This window comes from Diadema antillarum, unplaced genomic scaffold (assembly GCF_040938485.1).
Source record: "Diadema antillarum isolate AM-2024a unplaced genomic scaffold, OU_Dant_1.0 seq00000385_RagTag, whole genome shotgun sequence".
Taxonomy (NCBI): Eukaryota; Metazoa; Echinodermata; class Echinoidea; order Diadematoida; family Diadematidae; genus Diadema; species Diadema antillarum.
The window spans coordinates 426,543-439,716 of NW_027271383.1; the positions used below are offsets into that span (position 1 = coordinate 426,543).

General features: G+C 40.1%; 1 protein-coding gene across 3 annotated transcripts in view; it reads left to right on the forward strand.

Moving 5' to 3' along the window:
• The window catches only part of LOC139731800 (general transcription factor IIH subunit 2-like), a 92,080-nt gene that overhangs the window by 10,894 nt on the left and 68,012 nt on the right, over positions 1-13,174 (forward strand). For all 3 annotated transcript variants that reach the window (XM_071642673.1, XM_071642675.1, XM_071642674.1), the window contains exons 3-4: positions 11,208-11,322; positions 12,913-12,999. In XM_071642673.1, coding sequence (XP_071498774.1) covers positions 11,208-11,322; positions 12,913-12,999 — 202 coding nt within the window. The remainder of the gene's footprint in view (positions 1-11,207; positions 11,323-12,912; positions 13,000-13,174) is intronic.

Genomic DNA, 13,174 nt, shown 5'->3' on the forward strand with positions numbered 1-13,174 from the left:
GGCTGATCATTTGGCTCAGTTTTGTGTGTTTCTAAGGCATGGGTATGAAAAATGAACCTTTGTTAGTGAGAATGAGGAGAAGGCCATAAAATTGTGAGATGAAGAGTGATTGAGGAATTACTTAGAACAGTAGAACTTATAACTTCTGATAATTGAATGTTTCCGATACCTGATTGCCAAACACCACATTCATCAGTTTCAGTGCAGTGACATTTTTTTATACCCCCACCCACACATAGTGTGTAGGGGGGTATATAGGAATCACCCTGAGGTTGGGTGGCCGGTCGGTTGGTCGGTCGGTCGGTCGGTCGGTCGGGTGGGCGGTCGGGCGGTCGGGCGGTCGGTCTGTTGCAAAATCTTGTGGGTCGAACTCCTCTCTCATTTTGTTAGCAATTGACCCAAAATTTGGCATGTGTGACCGCTATCGAAGGTAGATGTGCAAGACACCTTTTTTGTTAGTATCGCATAATGCATTGCCATGGCAACGGCATATTTTCGTAAAAACTTGTGGATCAAACTACTCTCTCATTTCTTGAGCAATTATCCCCAAATTTGGCATGTGTGACTGCTATCAAAGGGAGATGTGCAAGACACCTTTTTCGTTAGTATTGCATAATGAGTTGCCATGGCAACGGCAAATTTTTAAAAAATCTAACAAAATGTTGTAGATCGAACTCCTCTCTCATTTTTTGAGCAATTGACCCAAAATTTGGCATGTGTGACCGCTATCAAAGGTAGATGTGCAAGACACCTTTTTCATTAGTATCGCATAATGCGTTGCCATGGTAACGGCATATTTTCATAAAAACTTGTGGATTGAACAACTTTCTCATTTTTTGAGCAATTAACTTCAAATTTGGCATGTGTGACCGCTATCACAGGCAGATGTGCAAGAAACCTATTTCATGAGTATTTCATAATGCGTTGCCATGGCAACGGAAGATTTTCATAAAAATCTTACAAAATGTTGTGGATTGCTCTACTCTCTTAGTTTTGTAGCAATTCAGTTTGAATTTGTGATTATGCGATCAATGTAATGTATATTTGTGCAAAACACATTTGATGTGTGTGGTAATGAATCTGTTGCCATGGCAACAGTATTTTTTTTTTAACCAATCATACAAAAATGTGTGGATTAGCCTGACTCCTTCAGTTTTCAAGCATTTGGCTTAAAAATTGGCACATGTGACCACTATTGTATGTAGATGTGCATATGTACTCTTTCGTCATTGTTGATCAATGTGTTGCCATGGTAACAGCATAGTTTGAATGAAAATCATACGAAAATATTGTGGATTCAGTTAACTCCCTCAGTGTTAGAGCATTTGACTTGAAATTTGGCACACATGACCACTATAGTATATAGATGTGCAAACTTATACCCCTTTCCCGCTGAAGAAAATCTTCCCCGGGGGCACCTGGGGGCACCCGGGGAACCCCGCAGTGTGAAAGGTCACTCGGTTGAAACCTAGGGGAAGCCTAGGTGAAACACCGATGAAATTTTGGGCAATTTTTACCCGAGAAGCGTCCTGGGTAAACTCCGATAGTTCAACGGGAAATCACCCGGTGGTTCACCGAGAGCGCCCAGCGTGAAAGGTTGTCTCGGTGAAACACCGGGGAAAATATGCAGATTATGTCAAAGGTCATGTTTTGTTTCTGGTCATGCACACGTTTTCAGCTAGCTAGCGCGCACTCAACCTCCCAAATCCACACGTACAGGGTACTAGTAATTCGTGTTTGTAAACATACACTCGACACTGTGTGCAATGTGGCGTTCACAGTGCGACGGCATTGTTTTGCATCGTGCTGTGCATTGTATTGTTTAATTAGCACGCCGTGTATACATACACAAAGCTGATAGGTTTACAGTGTACTGTACTTGATCGATTTGATGCGTCCTCCCTCTTCGTCTTCCTCTAGTGTCTAGCTCTTAACTCTTCCAGTAAAGTCTGATACAGTCCGCCTCTTGCTTGATTTTTTCGTATTTTGTGCTTTTCTCGTCAATTGCTGGGTTTACAGTGTGCAGGAGAAATCCGTTGACGTTTTGTGCTGTTGAAATTTGAGGAAATTTTGCAAATGGCTGGAACTACGTGGACCAAAGACGAAGAGAGAGTACGTATAGCGAGGCAGCAGTGAACGAAGAACTGAGCGGGACGTCGGCTGACGCTGCCGCGTACGAGTCCCTCCTCCGAAAACTTGCTGAACATGGGATCGAAAAAACCAAGTCGCAGATGCACAACAAACTCAAGTACATAAGATCACCCACGTTGCGAGCAGAAAACCCGTCTAGGGGAAAGTTTCACCGAGAGCAGTGTGAAACGACGGCACTGAAACTTTCACGGAGAGGTTCCCCGGTGAATTCACCGGGGAACCTCTCGGTGGTTCACCGAGACGGGCAGCGGGAAAGGGGTATTAATCTTTCGTGAGTGTTGAGCAATGCGTTGCCATGGTAACAGCTTTTGTTTACAAAAAAAATACAAAAATATTGTGGATTCAGCTAACTTCCTTTAGTCTTTGAGCATTTAGCTAGAAATTTGGCACACATGACCACTGTGATACGTAGATGTGCAAAGGTAATCTTTCGTCAGTGGTGATCAGTGAGTTGCCATGGTAATAGCATATTTTGAATGAAAATCATACAAAAATATTGTGGATTCAGTTAACTCCCTCACTCTTTGAGCATTTGGCTTGAAATTTGGCACATGCAATCACTATAGCATGTAGATGTGCAAACTTAACCTTTCGTCAGTGGTGAACTATGGGTTGCCATGGTAACACTAGCAGCAGCTTTTCACTAAAATGCATATACAAAAATATTGTGGATTCAGGTAACTGCCTTAGTCTTTGAGCAGTTAGCTTGAAATTTGGCACATGTGACCACTATAGTACGCAGATGAGCATAGATAGTCTTTGGTCATTGTTGATCAATGTGTTGCCATGGTAACAGTATATTTCAAATGAAAATCATGCAAAGATATTGTGGATTCAGTTAACTCCCTCAGTCTTTGAGCATTTGGCTTGAAATTTGGCACATGTGACCACTATAGCATATAGATGTTCAAACTTAATCTGTCATTATTGTTGAACAATGCGTTGCCATGGTAACAACATTTTTTCACCAAAAAGCATGTGGATTCCGCCAACTCCCTCAGTCTTTGAGCATTTAGCTTGAAATTTGGCACACCCAACCACTATGGTACGTAGATGTGCAAACTTAATCTTTCATCATTGTTGAACAATGTGTTGCCATGGTAACAGTGCATTTTGAATGAAAATCATACAAACATTTCAATTAGATCCTAACTCTCTCTGTTTAGAGCATTTTGGCTTCATATTTGGCACATGTTACCTCTACATTACCTAGATGTGCAAAAACTCTTGTCATTGTGGAAAATGTGTTGCCATGGTAACAGTGTATTTTGAAGGAAAATGATACACTAATATTGTGAATTCAACTAAGCCCCTCATCCTGTTAGCATTTGGCTTGAAATTTGGCACATGTGACGGCTATGATATATAGTTGTGCAAACTTCATTTTTTTTTCTTAATAACCAACATTGTGTTGCCATGGTTACACAATTTTTAATAAAAACCATAGAAATCGTCAGTTTATTTATCTTGCTCACTCAGTTTTTGAGCACTTGACTTGAGATGTGGGACATTTGACTAACAGTGAGCAATACATTTATTTACTGTTGAACAGTGCATTGCCATGGTATTTTTTTTTAATTAAAAAGTTAAAAAAAAAATCCTGGTTGAGCTAATTTCCTCAGTTGTGGGTGGGGGTATATTAATCACAATGAGTGATAGTTCTAGTTTAGATTACCCTCGAGTAATGGTGTTCTAAATTGTTGAGGAATTCTGATGCATCCAAAGTGCCACAGAACTGAGCTATTATTGCTCCTTGTAGTTTTAGAATCATTGGCAGTACAGCAGTAAGCATCTTGGAAGTCTTGATAATTTAGGATGACCCACACAAGGGCAATCAGAAAAAACCTACTCATTGGTATTTCTTATTCACTCTGTGTTATTCCAGAAATACATCCTGCAATAATGAGCTCCCTGATGAGTTGTTTCATTTTGTGGTCAACAAACAAGCTTGTTAATGGGATGCCTGGTAGGGTGACCATGGCATTTCTTGCCATTGCGAGACTTTTCCTTGTTGTCTTCATTCTCTCGAGCAAGCATCAAGTTTTTGACGATCACCTTTAATCGTATCAATGCTTGCTTTTCTACAAATATTTAATAACTGGGATGAAATATAACTATTAACGAGGTTCCACGACACCAATTTGTTTGAGAGGCAAAACACAAATCACGTGCATGCTAACCACATACCCACTTGGCTATTATGGGATGTGGGATATAACGCTTACACGCTTGTCCACACCAATTGTATGGGAAGTATTATGGGACCCCTCCCCCCCTCCCCCACGCAGTTTTTGCCCCTCGGGATGGCTTGATGACGTCATTGGAACCTCGTCCCTACAGTCCGAATTTATGGCGGCCATTTTGGATTAAGAGATGGCTGTCGATCTGCATGACCTGAAAATGAATTCGGTCTAACTAGGACAATTTTGGCAAATTCATTTAAGGCGCTTACCACATACAGTCAACCTCGCTAACCTCGACGTCGGATTAACCGAATATCACTTACCTCAGGGGCAAAATGAAAGTCCCGATTGTTCCTATGGAGTTTCTGTGTATTAAAACGCGCGTAGCTCAAAAAAAAACTAACTCGAAGTTTGGTTACCTCGAAGGGAAATCTAATGTCCCGATCTTAATTAACTTATTGTTTTTCCCAGCATGTTGCTCGAATCGAAATTGCAAACATCACTCAGCATTTCCGATTAAGCGTGTGTGGACAGCAAAGACATGTCACAAATCTTTTCACACTTGATTGTAAATATTCTGAGACCAGAACGATCGTGCGTCCTAAGAAATACCCGGTACACAGCTGACAAGAAAAATCCCCAACACCTACTGACACATGTACACGGTATGCATAGCACCCGTCAAAATGGAGTGCTTACGATAGCACTATACGCTCTGACCCATCGTCGTCTTTTCTTTAACCACTGTGTTCTGATTTGCGATTGTGACAGTCATGCCGTGTGCGTAGATTTCTTAACCGTCATGGCGCACCTGCTGAGGTGTTAACAGCTATATCTTTGGCATTAATCACGGTCCACTGTCCAAACATCAATCTCCTGAGCTAGTGTTTTTTAAAACTTTTTTCCTTTCACGAAGTTTGTTTCATTAATTCTCCCCCGAGAACGCAAGCTCTGATTTTTTTTTCCAGCAATGCAATTATGGAAATAGTGTGGTATATGATCTTGAAGTATAGGTCTAGCGTAATTAAGAATAGTAAGACATGATTTAACAACAGTTTATTCAGATAAATTTAGATGTTACGGAATGATACGCTGTACGATTTTCAGACCAAAAAAAAATCATCATTTACTTTACCCCTGTTTTGACTCAAATCTTATTTGAGTTTTCGGTAATTTATTTATTTTTTCTTGCACAATCGTATAGGTCCCCTATAGATTGTTTATCTTTTTTCATGAGAACAATCCTCTTCGGTAAATGTTTATGATTTACCGGGGCCACCCAAAACGCACGTCGGGCCACAATAAAAAAGACTAATGTTTGCCTTTACTTTTGGAGATGAACAACGGTAACAATCGGCTCCGCAAGATGCTAAATTAAATGTCAGATGTTTGCTTTTAATTTTGGAAATGAATAACGGTGATATTCAACTCCATATGATACTAAAATAATTGTCGGATGTTTGCTTATACTTTTGGAAATGAAGAACGGTAAGATTCAGCTCCGTATGGTGCTTAAATTAATGTCAGATATATAATTTTGCGTTCGGAAATGAATAAGGATAACATTCGACTCCGGAAGATGCTGAAATAAATGTCGACTGTCTGCTTTGACAGTCGGAAATGAATGATAATAATAGTCATCTCCATATACATTGTACGATGACAAAAATAAATGCCGGATGTTTGCTTTTACGTTCGAAAGTAAATAGCGATAACATTCGGCTCCAGAAGATGCTAAAATGAATGTCGAATGATCCCTTAGACGTTCGGAAATGAATAACAATAATATTCAACTCCGTACGATGATAGAATAAATGCCAGATGTTTGCTTTTAAGTTCGAAAGTAAATAGCAATAACATTTAGCTCCAGAAGATGCTAAAATAAATGTCGAATGATCCCTTTGACGTTCGGAAATGAATAACAATAATATTCAACTCCGTAGTATGATTAAATAAATGTTGGACATTTGTTATTACGTTTCGAAATCAATAACAGTAACATTCAGCTGCGTTTGAGAGTAAAATAAATGTCTGATGTCTGCCTTGACGTTCAAAAATGAAAAACAGTAACATTCGGCTCTGTACGATGCTAAAATAATTGACAAATGATTCATTTCACTTTTAGAAGTGGACAGCAGTAACATTCGCCTCCATATATGATTGTAGTAAAATAAATGTCGGATGTTTGCTTTTAAATTTGGAAATGAATAACGGCAATATTCTGCTCCGTACGATGCTAAATAAGTAACATATTGTTGCTTCGTACATTTGGAAATGATTAACATAATCAATCGGCTGACTTTGAGTGCTACTGGTAGACTGAAGACCGGTGCGTAGCGGTGCAATATTGCCGTCGCTCCATGTATGTAGCTCTAGATGTTCTTTGGTGAGCTACATGTACACCCATAGTAAGATGTTGTGCAAAATATTAATAATTTGCAAAGCTAAGAATGTGATTCTTGTGATTGTTGTGTAACTGTGTGCTTGGTAAATTTAGTTTCTGTTTCGACAGGTTTCTCCACATGATGTGTACGAGTATTATGCAAATGCATACACAGTATTGTGTAGACACACCACGGTCATCCACACGCAATGTACATTCAGCACGCATGTTCTGCAACCCCGTCTTTCACTTGACTACGTACCGGTATTTTCTTTTTGTTTTTATGGTGATAAGTGATTTAATTGTCCACCAGAAAACAGTGTTGAAAGAAGAACATCGATTTTCATTCAATTAATTCATATTAAAGGGTGTGTACAGTTCTGGTCGAGGTGAGGATTTAGCTTTTAACGTTTTGCGAGATATTCAGAAACCACTCTATGAATGTCAAAGAGCATGCAATTCTAAGAGGTATCAAAAGTTTATTTGATGACAATCGGTTTTGAAATGGCTGAGATATCCAAAAACAAGGTGAAACAAAGAGATCCTAATAAAAGGCGTGGCCTGTAGTCTTTTATTATTATCACTTTTTTGGATACCTCACCCATTTGAAAACCAATTTTCATCAAATAAGCATTGAATCCTTCTTAAAATTACATGCTCTTTCATATTTCGTAAGAGGTTTCTCAGTATCTCACTTAGAAATGTCCAAAACATGAATCCCCACCTAAACCAGTACTATACAGTCCCTTTAAAGTCGATTAGAATACAATTGACAAGCATGCAAACAATCGGTAGGTGCTATAACAGATACCATGTTGAACATCGATAAACGTCAGATAAGTCGAAGAAAATTTGACGTTGGCGGACCTCGAAGTTTGCGTACTTCGAACCATTTTTGTCTCGCCCACCGGAGGTGAAGGCGAGACTAAGGGATCCAAATGGCGTCCGTCCGTCGTCCGTCCGTCGTCCGTCCGTCGTCCATCACAAATGTTTAAGTTTACCTGCAAGACTCTCTTATGATGCATAACTTGGCAACTGTTACAGCAATGGCAGCCACACTTGGGTGATAGAAGCACTAGGGGTATCTTCATGTTATGGTGTTGTCAGAGGTCATGTGATGATGTCAAAGGTCATTTGAGGTCATATATTAAAGAGTATGTGCAAGACTCTTTTCTATGTTAAAGTTTACCTACAAGACTCTCTTATAAATTGACAAATAACTTCACATAAGTTGCTTGGTTTACAACCTAACTTGGGTCATAGATGCACTGGGGGTACCTTCATGTTATGGTGCCGTTGGAGGTGACAGGATAAGGTCAAAGGTCATTTGAGGTAATACGTTAAAGTTTACTTGCAAGACTCTTATCACATGTAACTCGACACATGTTGCTACAATGGCAATCAAACTTGGGTGATGGATGCAATGGGGGTACCTTCATGTTATGGTGCCGTTGGAGGTCACATGATAAGGTCAAAGGTCATTTGAGGTCATACGTTAAAGTTTACTTGCAAGACTCCCTTATCACATGTAACTCGACACATGTTGCTCAATGGCAATCAAACTTGGGTGATGGATGCATTGGGGGTACCTTCATGTTATGGTGCCGTAAGAGGTCACATGATAAGGTCAAAGGTCATTTGAGGTCATACGTTAAAGTTTACTTGCAAGACTCTTATCACACGTAACTCAGCACATGTTGCTACAATGGCAATCAAACTTGGGTGATGGTAGATGTCTCTTGGGAAGTTGAAGGTAACCACAAGGTCAAAGGTTACAGACAGGGGTCAACGAACTTTTAGGGCCCAGTGTTAAGTTTTTAGGGTGCATTTCGTTTATGACTCATAACTTTTGATCCCTTTGTCCGTTTGTGACCAAACTTGGAGGGAAGATGTCCCTTGGGGAGGTGAAGGTCGTCACAAGGTCAAAGGTCACAGACAGGGGTCAACAAACTTTTTGGGCCCAATGTTATGTTTTTAGGGCGCGTTTTGATTGTGGCTCATAACTTTTGATCCCTATGTCCGTTTGTGACCAAACTTGGACGGTAGATGTCTCTTGGAGAGTTAAAGGTCATCACAAGGTCAAAGTTCATAAGCAGGTCAATTAACTTCTGGGAGTTGTAAAAGATATTAATTCCTTGTACGCGAATGGGCGAGACACAATTTGGCGATTGCCTTGTCTTCAGTCCCAACTAATTTAAGGTATGCGAGGTTGACTGTACCCGTATTATGTTTTTCTATGGTCACCATCTTGAATTTCAAGATGGTGGCCTATCTAATGATCCACAATAGGAAACAGCTGTACTGGAATGTTGGACACCACAAGTATGTGCATTACTGAAAATTTGATGCTCCTGCAATAATTGCAACATGAGATATGGGTAAAAAAAACGCTATGGTGGCCATTTTGAATTTCAAGATGGCAGCCAAACACAATCCACAAAATGATATATCAAAGTGTCTGACATCACAACCATGCATTTTGCACCAAATTTGAAGCTTCTACAATGCTCATTGTATGAGATATGGTTCAAAATACTGTTTTCTATGGTAACCATTTTGAAATTCAAGATGGCAGCCTACAAATTGTATCAAAACAATCCACAATATCAGAAAAAGATATTCCAGAGTGTCTGACATTACAACCATACATTTTGCACCAAATTTGAAGCTTCAACAATGCTTACTGTATGAGATATGGATAAAAATACAGTTTGCTATAGCGGCCATTTTGAAATTCAAAATGGTGGCTGAAGACATGGGAAAAAATGGAACCAAAGCTTTTTGGATTCAGCACCCCCAAATTGACAAAGTTAGCAAAGAAAAAAATCAATTTTGGCACAAAAATCTGGCAGGATTACATAGTAGCCTGTACTAATTGAAACAAAATGGTTTAAAAAATAAAAATACGCCCTACAGTAATTACTGGTAGTTAGCTCAAACTTTATGGGACTGCAGATTGGAAAATAAAGGGCATCTCTTCAAATTTTGCATTTCATGCTTAGACAGGAATGATATTTGAACTATGTAACAAAATGAAATTCTAAGTACAATCTCATCCTCTGTATGCCCCCCTAAAAGGGAGAAAATGAAAGGGAGACAGAAATCACTCCATATACAATGGTATACTAGGGCTCAGTGCCGTGTTACACATACGGCACTGCTAGGGTCACGCAATATATACCCTCTTATTGACACAAATTGCGCATCAATTTCGCCCATGAGCATACTACGCAAATTGCAAGAGCAATCTCTCGTAGCGCTAGCTTCTATACCCTAGCACTAGCACCAAACTTGAAATCACTCAGTGTAATTCTTGATGGCAGCACTGGTGACTCCATTAAGCCACCACTGCTCTTTCCAGTATTGTTATAGCTACAACTTGCACTGTAGTTGTTTTAGACAGTTCCAGGTATCACCCTGTTTGGTCTCAGAGGGGGACCCAAAGGAAACATTCAATAACCATATATATGTGACCGTGCACCACAAAACGAACAAAAAGTCGCACACACTGATTTTGTGTGAGGACTGAAAATAGGTGAAATGGGTCAACCGAGCCGATATTGACTTTTTCATATTTTCTGAAAGAGCAAGTCTTCTTCTACATTATGCTAAAATTTGGGATCATGAAATGGACAGGAAAGTGTGTTTTTTAACAGTTTATCTCGAACATTTTTTGGTGGAATAGTGTGATGAAGTGTGTCTTTAGAGTCCCCTTTTCATCTCTTAAAAAACCTTGTACACACTCTTCACTTTCAACTCTGATAACTTTTGAAAGGATGATGCTACTGCTTTGAAAGTTGGCATTGATTATGGACAGAATGTGTTAATAAGGCATGGTCAATTTCAGTTTAATCTGACAATCTCTTCATTGATGTTACTCTGTGGATTACATCCTGTTTTTGTCCCATTCATCGCACAGCCAGCACGGCTTGGTAAAGATTATTAAAGCGCTTGAATAGATGCTGTACTTCAGAGCCTCTTATCTCAGTTCACACTTTTCCTGAGTGTGTACTTTCTTTCCGATATTTACAACGATAGGTTAGGAGAGCCCATTTGATTTGAGTTATTCATCGCATTTTAAAGCTTAAAGATTGCTCTTTCAGAACATGCTCTTACCTTAAATTTCATGTCTGGCGACTTTCTGTTTGTTTTGTGATGCAGGGTCACATATCATCATTTGCTTCATGTTGCTTAATCAAAGGAAATATTAACTGTATCATCATTTGCTTCAAGTTGCACACTCAGATTCTTCCCAGATTTGGTAGGAACCATCCTTTAGAGTAGACATGACATCCATATTGGAGTCATAGGACAGGGCTACCGAGGGCCAAAATGTCTATTGATTCAACGGTAATATATCTATCTTGTAGTGTGTGTAAACTGTATCTTTCATGCTTAACTTTGTAGAGATAAAGAGATTATTCAATATTGCTTGATAGTGGTGAATTTCAGTGCATGTGATTTCTCCTGGTTGGTCTTCTGTGATGCAGGGAGGCTCTTAAAGAAGATGAGGAAGGGTCTCTACAAGCAACAGTTGATGATATCGTCCAGAGAGCCAAGAGGCGACGCTTGGAGGACCGACCAAACAATGTCAGACTGGGGATGGTAATTTTTTGCCTTTGATTCATGTGAATGACTTGTGTAAACAACTGACTTCATGTTGTAACTAGAAAAGCACTCTGAGGGCGCAGACCTCCGCCAAGCAGCTACTTTCCCACGTGATCTTACTCTTCCATAGAGATCAGTGATTTCCACCCACTGATAAATCGCCCGATTTCTCAATATAGAAGTCTTTGTTACATCATAAACCCTCAGATGCGCGGTGCACCTCTCCCCAGCAGAAACTAGAGCACGCACTTTAGTGCGCATGAAAACCTCAAAAATGCGCAGCTTGAACTTGTACCTGGCAAAATACCAAAAATCCTTCATAAAATCCATAAAAATTTCCTGATCACTACCAAAATTTAATCATTTATTACTCGTGTCATTCTCAACCTTTCATGCAAGTTTCATACAAATCCGTGCACAACTTTTTGAGTTATTTTGCACACGGACAAACTAACTAACAAACAAACCAACGGTAACGAAAACATAACCTCCTCCCTTGGCGGAGGTAAAAATATGATTCAGAAATTGTCTAATCAAGGGGTGTGTTCGAGTGCTCTCCTAAAGCGAACTGTACCGTACCGTGCCCGCGCCAGAGGAGCGCTCGAACGCTCCCAAAGTGTACCGTACCGTACTGTACCGAGCCAAAAGCGGACCACTTCCCGTACCAAAGCATACCAAAAGTTCGTTGTAAAGCATGCACGTATCATGCGCATACGTCACAATGCAAAGACATCATTCTCTTTGTTCAGGACAGCTGTTACTGTAAGTACCGTAGTTCAAGCGACAGGTGAATGACATTCTTGCTACAAACAAGCGTGACCTTTTCTAAAAATTACTCGTGAGGTACGCTTTCTCCACAGAGCGCTCGAACGCTCCAAAACTGGCGCAGTTCGGTACGGTACGCTTTGGTTCGCTTTAGAGCGCTCGAACGCACCCCTAGACCCCGTTTACAGTGCAGGGCTGGGTCGAGCCCGGGCTGAGCCCAGGCTGAGCGTGGCTTCAATTATGGCTCATAACTTTTGATCTCTATGTCCATGTCTGTTTTTTGAACAAACTTGGATGGTAAATGTCCCTTGGGGAATTAAAGTTCATCACAAGGTCAAAGGTCACAGACATGGGTCAACAAACTTTTAGGCCCCATGCTAAGTTTTTACGGCGCGTTTCGATTATGGCTCATAACTTTTGATCCCTTTGTCCGTTTGTGACCGAACTTGGATGGTAGATGTCCCTTGGGGAGTTAAAGTTCATCACAAGGTTGAAGGTCATAGGTGGGGTCAACGAACTTGTAGGGCCCAATGTTAAGTTTTTACCGCACGTTTTGATTATGGCTCATAACTTTTGATTCGTGTGTCCGTTTGTGACCAAACTTAGCTGGTAAATGTCCCTTGGGGAGTTGAAGGTCACCACATGGTCAAAGGTCATAGGTGGAGTCAATGAACTTCTTGGAGTTAGACAAACATTAATTTCTTCTACGCGAATGGGCGAGACACATTTTGGCACTTGCCTTGTTTTTAATCTGGTTCTTTAATAAATGAATTGTACATATTTTATTGCTTTTCCATGCTGAATATGAATTTTCTTTTGCAGATGCGTCATCTATTCCTTATTATTGACTGTTCGCGGTCCATGGAGGATCAAGATCTGAAGCCAAATAGACTTACTTGCTGTGCTAAGGTAAAACCTTTTCCACAAATAAAGTGTAACGTGTGGCTGTGTGAAGGGTTTGTCAAAGCTAGAATATAAATGGAAATAAAATGCACAGTAAACCTCACTTAAGTTGACATCGCATAAGTCGACACCTCGCTTAAGTCGACATGGCAGAAAAGTCACAATTTTTCCCTTTATTATT